We start from the raw sequence: 21,846 nt of genomic DNA, 5'->3' as shown, positions 1-21,846 counted from the left end.
CTGGGTGTGGGGCTCGTGCCTATAATCCCAGCACTTTGGGAGGCTGAGGCCAGTGGATCTCTGGAGTCCAGGAGTTCCTGACCATCCTGGTAACATGACGAAACCTATTCTCTACAAAAAATGAGCTGAGGCTGGGCACGGTGGCCTGTAATCCCAGCACTTTGGGAGGCCGAGCTGGGTGGATCATGAAGTCAGGAATTTAAGACCAGCCTGGCCAAGATGCTTAAACCCCGTCTCTACTAAAAATACAAAAATTAGCTGGGCATGGTGGTAGGTCCCTGTAATCCCAGCTACTTAGGAGGCTGAGGCAGAGAATTGCTTGAACCCAGGAGGCGGAGGTTTCAGTGACCTGAGATAGCACCACTGCACTTCAGCCTGGGCGACAGAACGAGACTCCGTCTCAAAAAAAAAAAAAAAAAAGATGAGCTGAGCATGGTGGTATGCACTTGTAGTCCCAGCTGTTTGGGAGGCTGAAGTGGGAGGATCACCTGAGCCCAGGAGGTTGAGGCTGCAGTGAGCCGTGATCGCACCACTGCGCTCCAGCCTGGGTGATACAGTGACACCTTGTTTCAAAAAAAAAAAAAAATTATGAACATTTGTGCCCAGATCTTTGTGGAGCATATACTTTTCATTTCTTTTGAGTAGATATGTTGGAGTAGATTTGTTAGGTCATACAGTAGTAAGTCTATGTTTAATTTTTTAGGAGACTAACTTTTCCGACATGGTTGCACCATTTTACATTCTCACTAGCACTGTATGCGGGTTCCAGTTTCTCTACATCATTCCCCAACTTACTTTTCTTCTTTATTATCTATTGTTATCCTAGTGGGTATGAAGTAGTTTCTTAGTGTGGTTTTGATTTGCATTTCCCTAACAACTAATGATGTTGAACATCTTTTCATTTGCTTATTGTTCATTTGTATATTTTCTTTGGAGAAATACCTATTCAGATCCTAGCTCATTTTTCAAAAATTGGGTGTGTCATCTTTTTCTTTATATATTTTATTTATGTATATATATTTATTTATTTTAGAGATGAGATCTCACTTTGAAGTTCTGGTCTCGAACTCCTGGCCTCAAGCAGTGTTCCACCTGGGCTTCCCAAAGTGCTGGGATTACAGGTGTGACCCACTGCATCTGGCCTATTTATCTTTTTATTATTGAGTTGGAGTAATTCTTTTTTTTTTTTTTTGAGATGGAGTCTCATTTTGCTGCCCAGGCTGGAGTGCAGTGGCATGATCTCAGCTCACTGCAACCTCCACCTCCCAGGTTCAAGTGATTCTCCCGCTTCAGCCTCCTGAGTAGCTGGGACTATAGGCACCCGCCACCACGCCTGGCTTATTTTTTGTATTAGTAGAGACGGGGTTTCCCTGTGTTAGCCAGGCTGGTCTCGAACTCCTGACCTCATGATCAGCCCTCCTCGGCCTCCCAAAGTGTTGGGATTACAGGCGTGAGTCATGGTGCCCAGCCCAGAGTAATTCTTTATATATCATTTTTGTTTTTTGAGACAGAGTCCGCTCTATTGCCCAGGCTGGAGTGCTGTGGTGCCATCTCTGCTCACTGCAAACTCTGCCTCCTGGGTTCAAGCAATTCTCCTGCCTCAGCCTCCCTAGTAGCTGGGATTATAGGTGCCCACCACCACGCCCAGCTAATTTTTATAGTTTTAGGTAGAGATTGGGTTTTGCCATTTTGGCCAGGCTGGTGTCAAATTCCTGACCTCAAATTATCTGCCTGCCTTGGCCTCCCAAAATGCTGGGATTACAGATGTGAGCCACTGCACCTGGTGTTTTTTTTTTGTTTTTTTTTTTTTTTGAGATGGAGTCTCACTCTGTTGCCCAGTCTGGAGTGCAGTGTTGCGATCTCAGCTCACTGCAACCTCCACCTCCCAGTTTCAAGCAATTCTCCTGCCTCAGCCTCCCGAGTAGCTGGGACTACACGCGCTCACCACCATGTCCGGCTCATTTTTGTATTTTTAGTAGCGATGGGGTTTCACTATGTTGGCCAGGCTGATCTCGAACCCCTGACCTTGTGATCTGTCCGTCTCGGCCTCCCAAAGTGCTGGGATTACAGGCGTGAGCCACTGTGCCTGGCCACATTCTTTTTATTTTTTTATTTTTTTGAGGCGGAGTCTCGCTCTGTCGCCCAGGCTGGAGTGCAGTGGCCGGATCTCAGCTCACTGCAAGCTCTGCCTCCCGGGTTTACGCCATTCTCCTGCCTCAGCCTCCCGAGTAGCTGGGACTACAGGCGCTCACCACCTCACCCGGCTAGTTTTTTGTATTTTTTAGTAGAGACGGGGTTTCACTGGGTTAGCCAGGATGGTCTCGATCTCCTGACCTCGTGATCCACCCGTCTCAGCCTCCCAAAGTGCTGGGATTACAGGCTTGAGCCACCGCGCCCGGCCCACATTCTTTACATACTCTTATTCTATGGTTTTTATTTTCTTTTTTGAGACAGGGTCTCAGTCTGTCACCCAGGCAGGAGTGACGCAATTTTGGCTCACTGCAGCCTTGACCTCTTGGACTCAAGCAGTCCTCCCATCTCATCCTCCTGAGTAGCTGGGACTACAGATGTGCGCCACTATGCCTGGCTAATTTTGTAGAGACCAGGTTTCACCATGTTGCCCAGGCTGGTCTCAAACTCCTGAGCTCAAGTGATATGCCCATCTCAGCCTCCCAAAGTGTTGGAATTACAAGCGTGAGCCGCTGTGCTCAGTCTCTTTTAGCTTTCTTGATGGTGTTGGTGTCTTTTGACATGCAAAGGTTTTACATTTTCAGTAAATCAGTTTATTGATTTTTTAAATTGTTTGTGCTTTGGGTAATGTATGTAAGAAACTTTCATACATTATTGCTTTCCCCAGGATCATGAAGATTTACTCCCTCCTATGCTGCTGCTGCTTCCTCTTCTTTTCTTTTTTTTTTTTTTTTTTTTTTATTTGAGACAGAGTCTCACTCTGTCATCCAGGCTGGAGTGCAGTGGCACAATCTCGATTCACTGCAAGCTCCGCCTCCCGGGTTCACGCCATTCTCCTGCCTCAGCCTCCCAAGTAGCTGGGACTACAGGCGCCTGCCACCACTCCCGGCTAATTTTTTGTATTTTTAGTAGAGACGGAGTTTCACCATGTTAGCCAAGATGGTCTCGATCTCCTGACCTCGTGATCCGCCCACCTCAGCCTCCCAAAGTGCTGGTATTATAGGTGTGAGCCACCGCGCCCGGCCCCTCCTATGCTTCTTCTAATAATTTTCTTTTCTTTTTTTTTTGAGACGGAGTCTCGCTCTGTCGCCCAGACTGGAGTGCAGTGGCCGGATCTCAGCTCACTGCAAGCTCCGCCTCCCGGGTTTAGGCCATTCTCCTGCCTCAGCCTCCCGAGTAGCTGGGACTACAGGCGCCCGCCACCTCGCCCGGCTAGTTTTTTATATTTTTTAGTAGAGACGGGGTTTCACCGTTTTTTAGCCAGGATGGTCTCGATCTCCTGACCTCATGATCCGCCCGTCTCGGCCTCCCAAAGTGCTGGAATTACAGGCTTGAGCCACCGCGCCCGGCCAATAATTTTATTTTCTTGTTAAGTTTTTGAAGGATTTTTTTTTTTTGAGATGGAATTTTGTTCTTGTTGCCCAGGCTGGAGTGCGATGGCACGATCTCAGCTCACTACAACCTCCGCCTCCTGGGTTCAAGCAATTCTCCTGCCTCAGCCTCCTGAGTAGGTGGGATTACAGGCTCCGGCCACAATGCCCGGCTAATGTTTTGCGTTTTTAGTAGAGACGGGGTTTCACCACATTGGTCTGAATGGTCTTGAACTCCTGACCTCAGGTGATCCACCCACCTCAGCCTCCCAAAGTGTTGGGATTACAGGTGTGAGCCACTGCGCCTGGCCCTTGAGAGGATTTTTTTTTGGAGGCGGAGGTCTCGCTATGTTGCCCAGGCTGGAGTGGAACTCCCGGGCTCAGGTGTTCATCCTGCCTCAGCCTCCTTGATAGCTGGGACTACAGGCACGCAACACCACACTCAGCTCGAGTTTTATAGTCTTAGCTCCTGTATTTAGGTCTTTGCTCCATTTTGAGTTAATTTTTGTGTATAGTATGAAGTAGCATATAGATACCCAGTTGTCCTAGCATCATTATTTGAATTGTATGTGATATCCAGTTGTTCCAACACATTTATTGAAAGATTACCTCTTGCCTAGTGAATATTTTTGGAAGTTTTATCAAAAATTAGTTGACAATATAAATATAAGAGTTTATTTCTAGACTCTTAGTTCTGTTCTCTTGATCTATATGTCCTTCTTTATGCCACTACCACACTGTCTTGATGGCTGTAGCTTTGTAACATGTTTTGAAATGGGGAAGTTTCAGTTCTCCAACTTTGTTTTTTCAAGATTGTATCAGTTATTTTGGGTCCCTTGCATTTCTTTCTTTTTTTTTTTTTTTTGAGACAAAGTCTAGCTTCGTTGCCCAGGCTGGAGTGTGCAGTGGCACGATCTCAGCTCACTGCAACCTCCGTCTCCTGGGTTCAAGCCATTCTTCTCCTCAGTCCTGATTAGCTGGGATTACAAGCATGTATCACCACTTTGGCTAATTTTTGTATTTTTAGTAGACATGGGGTTTCACCATATTAGCCAGACTGGTCTTGAACTCCTGACCTCGAGTGATCCACCTATCTCAGCCTCCTAAAGTGCTAGGATTACAGGTGTGAGCCACCACACCTGGCCTGGGTCCCTTGCATTTCTTCCTTTCTTTCTTTTTGTTTTTTGAGATGGAGTCTCACTCTGTCACCTGGGCTGGAGTGCAATGGAATGATCTCGCTCACTGCAACCTCTGCTTCACGGGTTCAAGCAATTCTTCTGCCTCAACCTCCTGAGTAGCTGAGATTACAGGCGCCCTCCACCGCACCTGGCTAATTTTTGTATTTTTAGTAGAGACAGGGTTTCGCTGTGTTGGCCAAGCTGGTTTCAAACTCCTGACCTCAGGTGATCCATGTTCTTTGGCCCCCCCCAAAGTGCTGGGATTATAGACGTGAACCACCTTTCCCATCTGGTCACTTGCATTTCTTTCTTTTTCTTTTTCTTTTTTTTCTTTTTTTTGAGACGGAGTCTTGCTCTGTCGCCCAGGCTGAAGTGCAGTGGCGTAATCTCGGCTCACTGTAAGCTCCGCCTCCTGGGCTCACACCATTCTCCTGCCTCAGCCTCCCGAGTAGCTGGGACTACAGGCGCCTGCCGCCACGCCCGGCTACTCTTTTGTATTTTTAGTAGAGACAGGGTTTCACCATGTTGGCCAGGATGGTCTCGATCTCCTGACCTCGTGATCCGCCCGCCTAAGCCTCCCAAAGTGCTGGGATTATAGGTATGAGCCACTATGCCCAACTGTCCCTTGCATTTCTATATGAATTTTAGGATCAGCTTTTCGATTTCTGCAAGAAAGGAACCTGGGGTTTTGATAGGATTCAGTTGAATCTGTGACCAATTTGGTTAGTATTGCCATCTTAACAATGTTAAATCTTCTGATCCATAAACATGGAATGCCTTTCCATTTATTTAGGTTGTCTTTAATTTTATTCAGCAATGTTTTATGTTTTCATTGTTTTCAGTATATAAGTCTTACACTTTGGTTGATTTTTTTTTTTTTTTTTTTTTGAGACAATCTCACTCTGTTGCCCAGGCTGGAATACAGTGGCACAATCATGGCACATTGTAGCTATGACCTCCTGGACTCATGTAATCCTGCCACCTCAGTCTTCTAAGTAGCTGGGACTACAGGCATGTGCCACCACATTCAGCTAATTTTTAAAAACTTTTTTGTGGAGGCAAGATCTTACTAGGTTGGCCAGGCTGGTCTTGAACTCCAAGTAATCCTCCTGCCTTGGCCTCCGGACGTATTTATGCCACTGTACCTGCCATAAATTTTTTTCTAAGCTACTTCTTAGTGATGGTATTATGAATGGAATTGTTATCTTCATTTCATTTTGGGGTTGTTCATTGCTAGTATATAGAAGGTTATTTAAATTTTGCACCCATTTATTCTATGGTCAGATTAAATGTGTGGCCAGCATGAGTTCTAACTGTTTGACAGTGTTGCTTAATTATTTTGTCTTGATTGGCTGCATTTTACACTAGATACCCTGGACTAGTTGTGGGTACCATAGGCTTAGTTTATAGCATTATGTTACTCTGTGTGTTAAAAGCACATCAAAATAGCACTGTGTGTAAATCATTTGATTTGTTAAGTCATACTCAGAATGTAGTGCCTTTAATTTCTTAATACACAAAATACATATATTTTTTCCTTTTTTGGGGGGGGTGCAGAGTCTCACTCTGTCACTCAGGCTGGAGTGCAGTGGCGCAGTCTCTGCTCACTGCAACCTTTGCTTCCCGTATTCAAGCAATTCTCCTGCCTCAGCCTCCCCAGTAGCTGGGACTACAGGCACCCACCACCACGCCCAGCTAATTTTTGTATTTTTGGTAGAGATGGGGTTTCACCTTGTTGGCCAGGATGGTCTCAAACTTCTGACCTCAGGTGATCCACCTTCCTCGGCCTCCCAAAGTGCTGGGATTACAGGCGTGAGCCACTGCACCCGGCCGAAAATACACATTTTCAAATAGATAAATAGATAAAATGTACATTTTGATGGATAATCCACTTGGTTTTATTTTTTGATTAGTGATGAGTAGCCTCTATAGTTTAGTTGTCATGTAAAAGAATTTTTTTTTTTTTTGAGACAGTTTTGCTCTTGTTGCCCAGACTGGAGTACAATGGCGCGATCTCGGCTCACTGCCATCTCTGCCTTCCGGGTTAAAGCGAGTCTCCCGCCTCACCCTCCCGAGTAGCTGGCATTGCAGGCATGGGCCACCACGCCCGACTAATTTTGTATTTTTTTAGTAGAGATGGGATTTCTTCATGTTGGTCAGGCTGGTCTCGAACCCTCAACCTCAGGCGATCTGCCCGCCTTGGCCTCCCAGAGTGCTGGGGTGACAGGCATGAGCCACCGCACCCAGCTTTTGTTTTTGTTTGTTTGTTTTTTGTTTTTTTGAGATGGAGTCTTGCTCTGTCGCCCAGGCTGGAGTGCAGTGGTGCAATCTTGGCTCACTGCAACCTCTGCCTTCTGGGTTCAAGCAATTCTCCTGCCTCAGCCTCCCAAGTAGTTGGAACTACAGGCATGTGCCACCACACCTGGCTACTTTTTGTATTTTTAGTAGAGACGGGATTTCCCCATATAGGCCAGGCTGGTCTCGAACTCCTGACCCCGTCGGCCTCCCAAAGTGCTGGGATTACAGGCGTGAGCCACCACACCTGGCCTGTCATATAAAATTAAAAGCAAAAGCTGGGGCCGGGCGTGGTGGCTCACACCTGTAATCCCAGCACTTTGGTAGGCCGAGGAGGGCGGATCACCTGAGGTTGGGAGTTTGAGACCAGCCTGGCCAACATGGTGAAACCCTGTCTCTACTAAAAATACAAAAAATTAGCCGGGTGTGGTGGCAGGCACCTGTAATCCCAGCTACTTGGGAGGCTGAGACAGGGGAATTGCTTGAACCCGGGAGGTGGAGGTTGCAGTGAGTCAAGATTGCGCCACTGCACTCCAGCCTGGGCGACAGAGCAAGACTCCATCTCAAAAAAAAAAAAAAAAAATTAGCCAGGCGTGGTGGTACACCCCAGCTACTCGGGAGGCCAAGGTGGGAGAAACACTGGAACCTGGGAGGCAGAGGTTGCAGTGAGCCGAGATGGCACTGTTGCACTCCAGTCTGGGTGAGAGAGTGAGACTCCATCTCAAAAAAGGAAAGAAAAAAAGAAAAAGACGGGTGCCTGTAGTCCCAGCTACTTGGAACACTGAGGCAGAAGAATCACTTGAGTTTAAGGCTCTGGTATGCTATGATCATACCCCTTAATAGCTACTGACTGCATTCCAATTTGGGCAACGGAGAAAGACCTCATCTCTATTTGTAAAATAATTGAGAGTGAAATTCACACAATGTTGTTTGTGTACTATATTTATTCATTACCATATTTGCCTGTTGTTGAAGTATAAGAGAATTTTTAGACTGGTTTATTTCATTCATTCTCTTTCAGTTATGAAACAAAGAATTAAACCTTTAAATTTTATGTTTATGAGATTATTTCTGAAATTTAACATATTTTTCAGGGTCAGTTAAATGAAAGCATGGACCATGGGGGAGTTGGACCATATGAACTGTAAGTTTATATGAAGAGATGTTCATTGTGTTGTCTTTCTTACAAGTAGGTTTTATCAGTTCTATTTCATAGCAATCAAGTGATTCCAGTAACCTGTTCTTAAATATGTAGTCATATTTATCAACTTGATGTATTGAATTTGGCACCAAACTCTGATCGATATTGTAATCTATCAGAGTTTTGAGATTATATATGAATTTTGAGGAAAAGATATTAATTCAGATTCAGAGTACTGAATATGAATCTGAGTTGTTAGTTTAATATAGAGAGCCACAGTTTTAATCTTCTCTTACAGAAAAATTTGTAGAAATGCCTCAAAAAGTCAAATGCTTTGTTTTGCTTTAATATACAAACAGAAATTCATACAGTCATTCAAACAGAAATTCATGCAATCCAGCTGGGCACAGTGACTCACACCTGTAATCCCAGCACTTGGGGAGGCCGAGGTGGGCGGGTCATTTGAGGTCAGGAGTTCGAGACCAGCCTGGCCAACACGGCGAAACCCTGTCTCTTCTTAAAATTCAAAAATTAGCTGGGCGACAGAGCGAGACTCAGTCTCAACGACAACAAAAATGAAATTCATGTAATCTTAAGTCATTTTAGACAAGCTCCATTAGGTGAGTATGGTGATTAATCTGCTCTGTATCGTACACTCAAGTAAAAAGCCTTGGTGTAGGAGAAGAGTGAGAAGATAAATCACTCATGTACATTTAAATGACAGAGACAATTGCTACCCCTTTTGGATTCTATATTTTTATTTTTTTGGAGAGGGAGTCTCCCTCTGTCACCCAGGCTGGAGCACAGTGGCATGATCTTGGCTCACCGCAACCTCCACCTCCTGGGTTCAAGCAATTGTCCTGCCTCAGCATGCCAAGTAGCTGGGACTACAGGTGTGCACCACCACACCTGGCTAATTTTTTTTTTTTTATTTTGAGACAAAGTCTCGCTCTTGTCCCCCAGCCTCCCGAGTAGCTGGGATTATAGGTTCCTGCCACGACGCCCAGCTAATTTTTGTATTTTTAATAGAGACAGGATTTCCCCATGTTGGCCAGGCTGGAATTTTTGTATTTTTAGTGAAGACAGGGTTTTACCATGTTGGCCAGGCTGGTCTTGAACTCCAGACCTCAAGTGGTCCGCCCACCTCAGCCTCCCAAAGTGCTGGGATTAAGCTACCAAGCCTGTTGGATTCTTGAAATTAAGCTAATAACTTAAAAAAAAAGATATAGAGAAGAAATTTTGTACCATGATGTGAACTAATTGGGTAGTTTTGGAAAGATCCCAGATTTTCTGCTGACATTGCTAAATGAGATTGGATAATACCTAATTTCATAGATATTTTGAATGAAGTAAATTTGAATAACTAGAAGACTTTTTTTCTTTGTCAATTTAATAAACTTGTTCTAATTTACCTTAGTTTTGGGGTGCTTGATGCTTATGAAAATAAATAATTGTCTTCTTTTACATCGTTGCACTCCTAAGAGCAAGATGGGTCACCAGCAGCTGTGTTGGAGTCACCCGTGAAAATTGAGTCAGGGTTCTTGCTCTTGTTGCATCTGCTCAAACCAGCAAGGTCTGATCCAGAAATACGGCCACAATATGTTCCGCCAGTGTTTCCATCAGTACACAAAGGACATAGGTTTCATTAAGTTGGAGTAAGCGATCTTCCTTGAATGGATTATCCAAGGCACCTACCCAGTGAAAAACCTCTTTGTACATACCTCTTTGTACAATACCTCTTTGTACATAAAATAAACATTTATAAAATAAGTAAATAATTGATTCACATTCTGTGAACAAGGAGGTAAATAATTATCGGGCCACCCTCATCTTGACCTGCTGTTCTGTTTGTTTAGAGCACAGATAATTTGCTGTCATGTACTTTTTTCTTTTTACTTAATTATATTACATTTCTTTTTCTCCTTTTTCTTGACTATATGCTGAAAGTAATTTAACTTTTTGCAAATTTATTTTTGGTTTTGCTTTTCTTCCCAGTGGCATGGAACATTGTGAGAAATTTGAAATCTCAGAAACTAGTGTGAACAGAGGGCCAGAAAAAATCAGACCAGAATGTTTTGAGCTACTTCGGGTACTTGGTAAAGGGGGCTATGGAAAGGTAGGCAATATTTTTGAAATGAGAGCTGTTGTCTGTCTTGAATAGATTGATTTTTATGCCCTGGTTCCAGCAGTCATCTTCAATCTTTGTCAGCTGTCAGCAAAGGATATGATCATGACCACTTAGCTGGTATGTTTGAGGGATGTACAGAAGTTCAGTTTTCCCTTCCCTTCATACCACCACACATGTAAAAGCCTGGCACAAAATAGGTACTCAGTCAATATTTGTGGAATAAATAAGTAGGCAGCTATACCAGGCAAAGTCTATTATTAGAGGGTTCATTCTTTACTTTGGTTAAATGGTATCCTCTTTAAAAATAAACTCCTCCTTGCTTACAAGAGACATGGCACTCTAAGTTGTTATCTGTTACTGAGACCTTAGTCTCAGCTGGTTATCTGGAGCAACAGAATTGAGGAAGCTGAAGGAATATAAAAAGGGGGAAGAAAACTGAAGAAAACTATTTAGTTTCACAGTTTTGCCCAAGGCTTTATAACTTAAGACATCACTTTTATGAGTTCTGCCCACGAAAATTTTTACCAAACTATTCTCTTATCAAAATAATTTAGATAACAACTTGGTTAGGATTAAGTTTTAAGAACTATTTTTGCTATTGTGTAGTGTTAATTTTTGCAAAGCAGACATTTGTAGTCTATTCTTATGCTTAAGAACACATTCTAATTTCTAATCATCCTGAATGTGCAACACATGCACTTTGTTTTTTTTTTTTTTTTTTTTTTTTGAGACGGAGTCTCGCTCTGTAGCCCAGGCTGGAGTGCAGTGGCCGGATCTCAGCTCACTGCAAGCTCCGCCTCCCGGGTTTACGCCATTCTCCAGCCTCAGCCTCCTGAGTAGCTGGGACTACAGGCGCTGCCACCTCGCCCGGCTATTTTTTGTATTTCTTAGTAGAGACGGGGTTTCACCGTGTTAGCCAGGATGGTCTCGATCTCCTGACCTCGTGATCCGCCCATCTCGGCCTCCCAAAGTGCTGGGATTACAGGCTTGAGCCACCGCGCCCGGCCAACACATGCACTTTGAATCTCACATACTTTAGGTGTTGCATGAAAATGTTTATAGTTGTCTTTCAGTATGGGGGAGGGATAAGGGGGGCTGATTCCAAGACCTTTGCAGATAATGAAATCTGCCAATGCTCAAGTGCCTTATATAAAATGGCACAGTATTTGCATATAAGCTACATGCATCCTCCCATATACTTGGTTTTTTATTTTCTTTTTTATGATTTTTGAGATGGAGTCTCACTCTTTCCCATAGGCTGGAGTGCAGTGGCGCGATCTCAGCTCACTGCAACCTCTGCCTTCCAGATTCAAGTGATTCTCCTGCCTCAGTCTCCTGAGTAGCTGGGATTACAGGCGTGCACCACTACATCCAGTTAATTTTTATATTTTTGGTAGAGACGAAGTTTCGCCATGTTGGCCAGGCTGGTCTTGAACTCCTGACCTCAGGTGATCCGCCTGAGTTGGCCTCCCAAAGTGCTGGGATTACAGGTGTGAGCCGCCGCACCTGGCCATATTTATATTATTTTTTATTATTTGTATTGTTTATTGTTTTTCCCCCCAAATATTTTCATTCTGAGGTTGGTTGAATCCGCGGCTGCTGAACCTATAGATTCAGAGGACCAAGTATAAGTACAAGCTATATTAAGTAATAGGTAAACAGTAATTTCCTGTCAACTATTTTTAAATAGTTTTATGTGAAGCAAAGGCAGTGGCAACCTTGAAAGAAATTTATGAAATATTTTATAATTTTTAAGGTGGCATTATGCTTCTGGGAACACTGTTATAGCTTGTTCTAAGTAGGATTTTATATATTAATACGAAGTAACAGTGTTTATTATTAGATGGTCATTGTCCAACATTACCACCAGATGGCAGCAGGACAAACAGGAAAGTCATGATCGTTAATGTGGTCTGTTCTTTTAGCTGATCATTTTTGCATGTAGTTTTTATAATGTAAACTGCTGTGCCATATGTTTCTTATAACTAGGAATTAAAGGAGTATGCCTGACATAGTTTGCCTTTGAATAACGCACACTTTTTTTTAATCCAGGTTTTTCAAGTACGAAAAGTAACAGGAGCAAATACTGGGAAAATATTTGCCATGAAGGTGCTTAAAAAGGTGATTTCCACTCCCCCTTTTTAGTCCTCTCACACCGTATTCTTACACTGGATCTTAGCCAAAAGGCCAAGAAGCAATCACCTCATATTTTTAATTGTTGTAACATTTTAGCCTAAAATTTGCAGTCAAAAAAATGTATCTCAAGCCAGGTACAGTGATGCATACCTGGATACTTGGGTGACTGAGGCAGGAGGATTGCTTGAACTAGGAGTTCAAGGGTAGCCTGAGCAATGTGGCAAGACCCAGTGTCTTACAGAAAAAATGTATTTCTTTTTTTTTGAGATGGAGTCGTGCTCTGTCGCCCAGGCTGGAGTGCGGTGGCGCGATCTCGGCTCACTGCAACCTCCATCTCCCACGTTCAAGTAATTCTCCTGCCTCAGCCTCCCAAGTAGCTGGGACTACAGGCACACACCACCACGCCCAGCTACTTTTTTGTATTTTTGGTAGAAATGGGATTTCACCATGTTGGCCAGGATGATCTTGATCTCCTGACCTCAGGTGATCTGCCTGCCTCGGCCTCCCAAAGTGCTGGGATTACAGGCATGAGCCACCGCACCCAGCAAAAAATGTATTTCTAACACAGTTGCAATACCTTTTAGAATGTGAGGTATGTTTCATTACTGTTATTCCTATTTTTATTTCTGCTTGTTGAGGGTGGAAAAGAGAGCTCTTGCAATTAGTTGTTGAGGTAACTTTGCTGTTTCTGGTCTCATTTCTAAGTAATAAGTATATACTGCTATTTCTCTTTCTGTTTTTTTTTTTTTTTTTTTGAGATGAACTCTCACTCTGTTGTCCAGGCTGGAGTGCAGTGGTGCAATCTCAGCTCACTGCAACCTCTGCCTCCCAGATTCAAGTGATTCTCCTGCCCCAGCCTCCCTAGTAGCTAGGATTACAGGCGCCTACCACCATGCCTGGCTAATTTTTGTATTTTTAGTATAGACGGGATTTCACCATACTGGCCAGGCTGGTCTCGAACTCCTGACCTCAGGTGATATACCTGTCTCAGCCTCCCAAACTGCTGGGATTACAGGCGTGAGCCACTGCGCCTGGCCTACTGCTATTTTTTTTTTTTTTTTTTGAGACAGAGTCTCGCTCTGTCATCCAGGCTGGAGTGTAGTGGCAGGATCTCGGCTCACTGCAAGCTCCGCCTCCCAGGTTCACGCCATTCTCCTGCCTCAGCCTCCCAAGTAGCTGGGACTACAGGCGCCCGCCACCTCGCCCGGCTAATTTTTTGTATTTTTAGTAGAGATGGGGTTTTCACCATGTTAGCCAGGATGGTCTCGATCTCCTGACCTCGTGATCCGCCCATCTCGGCCTCCCAAAGTGCTGAGATTACAGGTGTGGGCCACCGCGCCCGGCCTATCTTTTTTTTTTTTTTTTTGAAACGGAGTTTCGCTCTTGTTGCTCAGGCTGGAGTGCAATGGCGCGATCGCGGCTCACCGCAACCTCTGCCTCCCAGGTGCAAGCGATTCTCCTGCCTCAGTCTCCCTAGGAGGTGGGATTACAGGCATGTGCCACCATGCCCAGTTAATTTTGCATTTTTAGTAGAGACGCGGTTTCTCCATGGGGTTTCTCCATGTTGGTCAGGCTGGTTTCGAACTCCCGACCTAAGGTGATCTGCCCGCCTCCGCCTCCCAAAGTGCTGGGATTACAGGCATGAGCCACCACGTCCGGCCAACTGCTATCTTTTTAATTCAGCAGTTTTCAAATTTTTTGTTTTTTTAGAGACAGAGCCTCACTCTGTTGCCCAGGCTGGAGTGCAGTGGCGTGATCTCGACTCACTGCAACCTCCACCTCCCGGGTTAAAGCGATTCTCCTGCTTCAGCTTCTTGAGTGGCTGGGATTACAGGCACCCACCACCACACCTGGCTAATTTTTGTATTTTTAGTAGAGATGCGGTTTCGCCATGTTGGCCATGCTGGTGTCAAACTCCTGACCTCAGGGGATTGGCCTGCCTCGGCCTCCCAAAGTGTTGGGATTACAGGGTGAGCCACCGCTCCTGGCTGTATTAACTTTCTTTTATGAGAGTTAAGGATATTAATCTTGTTTACTTCACCCTCCTTTATCTCATCCTCTCATTTTGTTTTGCTTTCTTTGAATCTACTATTGTCCTCTGATACCTTACAACAATTTTGTAAAATGCCTTTCAGTCTACTGTTCTTTGATCAGACTTATAAGATAATCTATCAGTTCCATTTATTTCCCAGAGGCATATCTTAGGAACTTTCTATCCGCCTGCTCCCATCTGGAGTAGTAGCTCTTTAGTCACAACTGTTATGACTGGACTCTTTCTTCACCACAATCCCTGGAATCCTCTTGGCTCCTTCAGTGTTGAATCTTTTGTTTCCTGGATCCCATAGCTTTTCCTTTTTCTTAGTTTATGCCCTTGTTTTGGTGACACTCTACTAGTGGCTCCCTCAGAAAAGGTACATAAAGGTACATAAAGATACATTTATAATAAAAATATATCCATATTGTATATTTGAGATTTCTTTATGTTTATATTTACTTGATTATGTTATTAGAGTTGAAAATTATTTTCACTTAGAATTTTGCTCAATTTTCTTCTGTACTCGAGAGTTTCTGTTGAAGTGCTTTGGCATTCTGATTCCCAATCCTTTACGCATGGCCTATTTTTCTGTGGAAATATTTAAGATTTTCTCTTTATTTCTGATCTAAGTTTTTATAGTGATGTGTCTTGCTTTGACTTTATTATTTTTATTTAGTTTTTGATAGGGTGTCGCCCTGTCACCTAGGCAGGAGTGCAGTGATCCAATCATAGCTAAGTGCAACCTCAAACTCCTGGGCTCAAGCTATCCTCCCACCTCAGTCTCCTGAGTAGCTGGGACCACAGGCACGCACCACCAGGCCTGGCTAATAAAAAAATGTAGAGATGGGCACTCACCATGTTGCCCAGGCTGGTCTTGAACTCCTGGGCTCAAGTGATCCACCTGCCTCGGCCACCCAAAGTGCTGGGATTGAATTACAGGTGTGACCCACTGTGCGCGGCCTATTAATTAAATTAATTTTTTTATTTTTAAGAGACAGAGTCTCACTCTGTTTCCTAGGCTGGAGTGAGGTGGTGTGATCATACCTCACTGTAACCTGTAACTCCTGGGCTCAAGCAATCCTTCTGCCACAACTTCTGAGTCGCCAGGACTACAGATGCATGCCACCATGCCCAGTTCATTTTTAAAATGTTTCATAGAGACAAGGTCTTCCTGTGTTTCCCAGGCTGACCTGGAACTCCTGGCCTCAAGTAGTTGTTCTGTTTTGGCTCCCAAAGTGTTGGGATTACAGGTGTGTGCCACTGTGCCCAGCCTATTTTTATTCTTTTAATCTTAAAGCTTTAGTCTTTCAGTTCTAGGAAATTTTCTTAGGTGATTTATTTGATAATTTCCTTCCCACTGTCTTCTCTTCTTGGAATTGCAATTAGTTGAATGTTGGATCTCCTTAACTGATCATCTGATTTTTCTTATCTTTTCCACGTTTCCATTTCTTTGTCTTGTTGTTTACTTTCTTCTACTGAATTTTTTTTTTGAGACGAAGTTTTGCTCTTGTTGCCCAGGCTGGAGTGCAATGGCCCTATCTTGGCTCATCGCAACCTCCGCCTCCCGGGTTCAAGCAATTCTCCTGCCTCAGGCTCCTGAGTAGCTGGGATTACAGGCATGCGCCACCACGCCCGGCTAATTTTGTATTTTTAGTAGAGACAGGGTTCCTCCATGTTGGTCAGGCTGGTCACAAACTCCCGACTTAGGTGATCCGCCTGCCTTGGCCTCCCAAAGTGCTGGGATTATAGGTGTGAGCCACCATGCCCAGCCATTCTACTAAATTTTTTTAAAGCTGTTGTATTTGTGATTCTCCAGAATTCTTTGTATTGTTTTTGTTTTATAGCAACCTGTTTTATGAGTATAATATCTTCTTTTATCCCTCTGAGAGTTTTATTATTTTTTTAATTTTAATTTTAATACCTTTTTTGAGACAGAGTCTCACTCTTGAACAATTTTGAGTGCAGTGGTGCAATCTTGGCTCACTGCAACCCCTGCCTCCTGGGTTCAAGCAATTCTCCTGCCTCAGCTTCCTGAGTAGCTGGGATTACAGGCGCCTTCTACCACACCCAGCTAATTTTTGTATTTTTAGCAGATATGGGTTTTCACCATGTTGGCCAGACTGGTCTTGAACTCCTGACCTCAGGCAATCCATCCGCCTCGGCCTCCCAAAGTGCTGAGATTGCAGGTGTGAGCCACCACACCTGGCCTGCCTCAGTTTTAATTATAATTATTTGAAATATTATTTTGTTTTATGCATGTTCTTTTTTGAGTTCTGTTTTCTTTGACTTTGATTTAGTCAGTTTTAGTCACTTTGTTCCATGTTAGAGGCCTTCTTTAGATGTCTGGTGTCATTCATTGATTATTCTTTCTTCTTTTTTTGAGATGGAGTCTTGCTCTGTCGTCTAGGCTGGAGTGTAGTGGTGACACAGTCTTGGCTCACTACAATCTCCACCTCCTGGGTTCAAGCGATTCTTGTGCCTCAGCCACCCAAGTAGCTGGGATTACAGGCATGCGCCACCATGCCTGGCTAATTTTTGCATTTTTAGTAGTGACAGGGTTTCACCATGTTGTCGGCCTTATCTCAAACTCCTGACCTCAAGTGATCTGTCCGCCTAGGCCTCAATAATCCATCCACTGTGCCTGGCCCAGTTATTCATGTTTCAGAGTAGAACTCTGAAAAGCTGATCAGAAGTTCTGTGTGTGTAAGCTTCTCTGCAGGGTAGTCAAGTGGTTAGCTGGCACTTGATCAAGAACTTCAAATAATAGTGTCTGCAGGGCTGGGTGCCGTGGCTCACGCCTGTAATCCCAGCACTTTGGGAGGCTGAGGCAGGTTGATCACCTGAGGTCAGGACTTCAAAACCAGCCTGGCCATCTGGTTTGGGGGTGCTGAGGCAGGAGAATCGCTTGAGCCTGGGAGGCAGAGGTTGCAGTGAGCGGAGATCGCACCGTTGCACTCCAGCGTGGACAACAAGAGCGAAACTCAATTTCAAATAAATAAATAAATAAATACGTACTGTCTGTAGATCTTTTTGCTGGGGAGGATCAGTTGGTGCTAAGAAAGACCCACCGTTCTTTTGCCTGGAAAAAGCATTCTGGAGCTGAGTGAGAGAAGATGGAGATCTTACCTCTCAACACGTGGGCTTTCACCAAACTCGAGTTTTTACATTAGCACTTTACTCTGTGGAGCTAATCTTTCACTCTTTTTTGTCTCGGAGAATTTACCTCTCCTAGGGTTAGTTCTTCGACTTAGTGTGGAGATGGGAGTGTTTTTGGTCTGTCTGTTCCTTATACAGAGTTGCAGATCTCCCTGTTTTTAGCCCTCCACCTTCGGCCTTCTATAGTCTCTAATTCGTCTAATTTTTTCCCTTTCTTCTAGTTTTACCTCTAATGTTGAACCTTGCTTTACTGGGGTTCTGTAGATAGATTCAACTTCTTTTGTGTACTCCCCTTTGCAGGCACTTAGGTTTGATCTTACCCCACTCTGCTACATCATGGACCATTGCTTTATCCCCACTCTATCTTTTCAGGTGTGAGATTCCACATGTCTTCTAGTATTACTGATGGATTATGTGTGTGTTTGTTTTCTTATTCTTGTTTGGGATTGATTACTGAAAAGATTCCACTGTCTTTTTTTTTTTCCCCCGGGTTCAAGTGATTCTTCTGCCTCAACCTCTTGAGTAGCTGAGATTACAGGCACCCACCACACCCAGCTAATTTTTGTATTTTTAGTAGAGACGGGGCTTTGCCATATTGGCCAGGCTGGTCTCGAACTCCTGACTCCACCCTCCTTTTGCTGGGATTACAGGCATGAGTCACTGTGCCTGGCCTCCACTGACTTAAAACAAAACTTCTGGTGGAGAACTACTTTCAAAGACAATCAAAATGACTTTTTAAAAAATTATAAGACTTGTAAAACTTTGGTCCTTCTTGCTGATTTTTATTTAGGCAGTATAAATGACTTCTCAGTTTGAAAGCTGAGGAACAAATATTGTCACCACAATTTTATTGGTAATTGTCTTTAAAAAGCCATCTAGCTATTCTTAACATCAGTTTCTGCTTCAGTGGGTTGGCATTGATACCTGCTATCTGACTTTCCTGTTGGAATTGTTTTAGATTAATGATTTTTTAATCTGTAAAACATGTTAGGTATAGAATTGAAGGCAGCATAATAGTGCTTGTTCCAGAAATACTGAAAGAAGTACTGGTCAAGATTTCTTTTTTTATTTGAAACAGAGTCTCACTCCATCACCCAGGCTGGAGTGCAGTGGAGCAATCTCAGCTCACTGCAACCTTTGCCTCTTGGGTTCCAGTGATTCTCGTGCCTCAGCCTCCCCAATAGCTGGGACTACAGGTGTATACCACTACGCCTGGCTAATTTTTGTACTTTTGGTAGAGACGGGGTTTCACCATGTTGGCCAGGCTGGTCTCAAACTCCTGACCTTAAGTGATCCACCTGCCTCAGCCTCCTAAAGTCCTGGGATAACGGGTGTGAGCCACTGTGCCCAGCCTCTGGTCAAGATTCTTAAGTGATTCATTCCTTGTGATACGTTATTTATATCGGATAATCAGGCCTGACCATATTAGGCATAATTAGATCTTGGGTGAAGTATGTTTTTGGCACATCTAGTGAAAAAAAGAGTATTGGGTTTTTTTTCCCCATCCATGGTAAGTGGGGGTGGTATATTGGTAAATCCATAGACTTAATTACTGCTAAGTGTCAGGCCTCATTTTGGGGCCCAGGGATCTAGGACCTAAGCTGTTTGCCTCTGGTTTTCCTTGGTTGCCATTGTTTCCCATTCTTGGGGTTCTTTTCTTAATCCTGGCTAGAGGATCTGATATTGTCTCCTTCCTTATCCTTGAAAGCAAGCTTATAGCAAAAATAATGAAAATAAAGATGTTATTAAGGTTAAGTTCAGGGCTTTCCTTCCTAAATCCTCAAGTAAGATGACTGTAGGCTCCCTTTGAGTTCCTTCCTTCTGATTTTAATTATCCTGGAGGCAGAGTACTAACCCCTCTGACCTGACTGTGTGGTAAGAGTATACCTCTTCCCCCAGCCTTTAAGATGATATCAAAGTAGAACCACGTGTCCCCGTAAGTGAGTTGTTTCAATCTGGACATTCTGTCTGGATTTATTAGTCCTCCTGGGACTGTTTACTTCTTATAGGAATGGTACCATTCAGGTATTTGCTTAGAGTGGAATAGTGAGGAAAAGACTATCAACAGTCATCACCTGACCCTACCAGTTGCAACAAAAATATACCATGGAAGCAAAATACTATTGCCTACAGCATTAGTTCACTTCCCACTGTACATTTTAGAACCTTTGGCCAAAGATATTCTCCACCTCTGAAATATTGTGGTTTCATAGAACAATAACTTTCTCACTTTAGACTTACTTGATTCCTACAATGCCTATTTTTTGGCCCTAAGCCCTTTAGTTCTTTGACTTTTCTGTTTTTGTCCTCAACTTTTTAGACCCCTTCTTATTTCACTTTATTCTGAATCCAGCCTTATGGGCATAATCGGCCACTTTATCAGTTGCTAGCTCCATTGACCTTCTGCTCAGGAAAACCCTAATCTGCATTAGCTCACTTGTCAGTGTGCCTTTATTGCTATATCTCAGCTACTGAGCATTACTAGCAGAAATCACACAAACCTATAGATTGCTGTTGGGAAAACTCTATGACCCCAACTCACCTCGACCCTAAGCACTTCCCCGCAATTTTTCTGCATATCCTTAGATAAATCCTTCCATTCTCTACAACTGTTTGGAGCCTTTCCTATCAGCCCCTCTACTCTTTTTAGCCAACTGCCTCTCTTCCTACTTAAGGATGTCCGACGTGATTTCCTTTGACTTCCTGTTTTGTTTTTTTTTTTTTTAAATTTAATTTTAATTTTTGAGGCGAAATCTTGGTCACCCGGGCTGGAGTGCAGTGGCGTGATCTCGGCTCACTGCCTCCTGGGTTCAGGCAATTCTCCAGCCTTAGCCTCCCAAGTGGCTGGGATCACAGGTGCATGTCACCATGCCCGACTAATTTTTGTTTTTGTAGAGACGGGGTTTTACCATGTTGGTCAGGCTGGTCTCGAACTCCTGAGCTCAAGCAGTCCACCCACCTTGGCCTCCCAAAGTGCTGGGATTATAGGCATTATTCTTTTTTCACTACCATATTTTGATTTATGATTCTACTTTTTTTTTTTTTTTTAAGAGACAGTCTCATTATTTGACCAGGTTGGAGTGCAGTGGCTGTTCTCAGATACGATCGTAGTACACTACAGCCTCCAACTCCTGTGTTCAAGCAACCCTGCAACCTCAGCCTCCCAAGTAGCTGGGACCACAGGCACATGTCACCATGCCTGATTCTATTTTATTTTATTTTTTGTTTTTTAGACAGAGCCTTGCCCTCTTACCCAGGCTGGAGTGCAGTGGCCCAATCTCGGCTCACTGCAGTCTCTGCCTTCCAGGTTCAAGCAATTCTCGTGCCTCAGCCCCCTGAGTAGCTGGGATTACAGGGGCATACCACTGTATCTGGTTAATTTTTGCATTTTTAGTAGAGATGGGGTTTCACCATATTGGCCAGGCTTGTCTTGAATTCCTGGCCTCAAGAGATCCACCTGCCTCGGCCTCCCGAAGTGCTGGATTATAGGTGTGAAACTACTGTTTCAGTGAAGCTCCTGTACCCTAGGTCATCACTGACGTCCCAGTTGCTGAATCCAGTTGTCTTTACTGAGTTCGTCCTTAATTTAACTTTCTTTTGCATTGAAGCTACTGACCACAGCATTTTGAAACTCTGTTCCTTTTATTACTGTGATTCTACTTTACTTATTTTTCATCTTGTCTCTTAGTCTGTGGCTTCTCAGACTTCCTCACAATTGATTGCTTATTTTAAGAATTCAAAAATTTAAACCTCCTGAGCAGTTCAAAAATAATACACCTTTGAAATTTTTTAAACTTTTCAGAGTTGCAAGAATAGTTCAGTGATCACTAGTTGTTACCATTTTGCCATATTTTCTTTGTCTGTGTGTCCCTCCCTTTCTACCTGCCCCCACATGTATGTATATCTATGAATATTCACGTTTTTAACTTTAATAAATTTTCCTGCTGTACAATTTGAGAGTTAACTGCAGATTTCATAGCACTTCAACCCTAATTTCTTCTATATATCTCCTAAGAATAAGGGCTTTTTTTTTTTTTTAAAGGAATCTCTCACTCTGTTGCCCAGGCTGAAGTGCAGTGGCGCAGTTTTGGCTCACTGCAACCTCCACCTCCTGGGCTCAAGCGATTCTCCTGCCTCAGCCCCCCCAAGTAGCTGGGACCACAGGCACACGTCACCATGCCTGATTCTATTTTATTTTATTTTTTGTTTTTTAGACA

At 43.7% G+C, this 21,846-nt stretch overlaps 1 protein-coding gene, 2 long non-coding RNA genes and 1 pseudogene across 32 annotated transcripts in view; 3 read left to right on the top strand and 1 right to left on the bottom strand.

The window, feature by feature from the left end:
- Positions 1 to 7,781, top strand: part of LOC144335504 (uncharacterized) — an 18,345-nt gene extending 10,564 nt beyond the window's left edge. Inside the window, exon 2 of the long non-coding RNA XR_013406414.1 lies at positions 7,655 to 7,781. This is a non-coding gene — a long non-coding RNA (uncharacterized LOC144335504). The remainder of the gene's footprint in view (positions 1 to 7,654) is intronic.
- Positions 1 to 21,846, top strand: part of RPS6KB1 (ribosomal protein S6 kinase B1) — a 61,240-nt gene that overhangs the window by 11,241 nt on the left and 28,153 nt on the right. For 22 of the 30 annotated variants that reach the window (XR_013406390.1, XR_013406395.1, XR_013406391.1 and 19 more), the window contains 3 exons: positions 8,128 to 8,177; positions 10,170 to 10,290; positions 12,355 to 12,423. The exons of 1 other annotated variant lie outside the window; for it this stretch is intronic. Coding sequence is in view for 18 of the 29 variants with exons in the window: in XM_077970883.1 (XP_077827009.1) it covers positions 8,128 to 8,177; positions 10,170 to 10,290; positions 12,355 to 12,423 (240 nt within the window). In the remaining 11 variants the exon portion in view is untranslated. Of the gene's footprint in view, positions 1 to 3,695; positions 5,337 to 5,386; positions 5,461 to 7,728; positions 8,178 to 10,169; positions 10,291 to 12,354; positions 12,424 to 21,846 lie in introns of those variants that run through there. 7 more of the 30 variants (XM_077970894.1, XM_077970890.1, XM_077970887.1 and 4 more) reach the window with 6 other exon arrangements.
- LOC144335510 (uncharacterized) lies at positions 7,326 to 21,846 on the bottom strand. Its single transcript, XR_013406420.1, has 3 exons — positions 21,732 to 21,846; positions 20,993 to 21,618; positions 7,326 to 7,473 (listed from the first exon to the last, which is right to left on the bottom strand). It is a non-coding gene; the product is annotated as an uncharacterized LOC144335510 (long non-coding RNA).
- Positions 9,514 to 9,949, top strand: LOC144335499 (small ribosomal subunit protein uS14 pseudogene; annotated as a pseudogene).

This window comes from Macaca mulatta, chromosome 16 (genome assembly GCF_049350105.2).
Source record: "Macaca mulatta isolate MMU2019108-1 chromosome 16, T2T-MMU8v2.0, whole genome shotgun sequence".
Classification (NCBI taxonomy): Eukaryota; Metazoa; Chordata; class Mammalia; order Primates; family Cercopithecidae; genus Macaca; species Macaca mulatta.
Note: the sequence above shows the minus strand (reverse complement) of the source record. Positions and strands in the feature narration are given on the sequence as shown.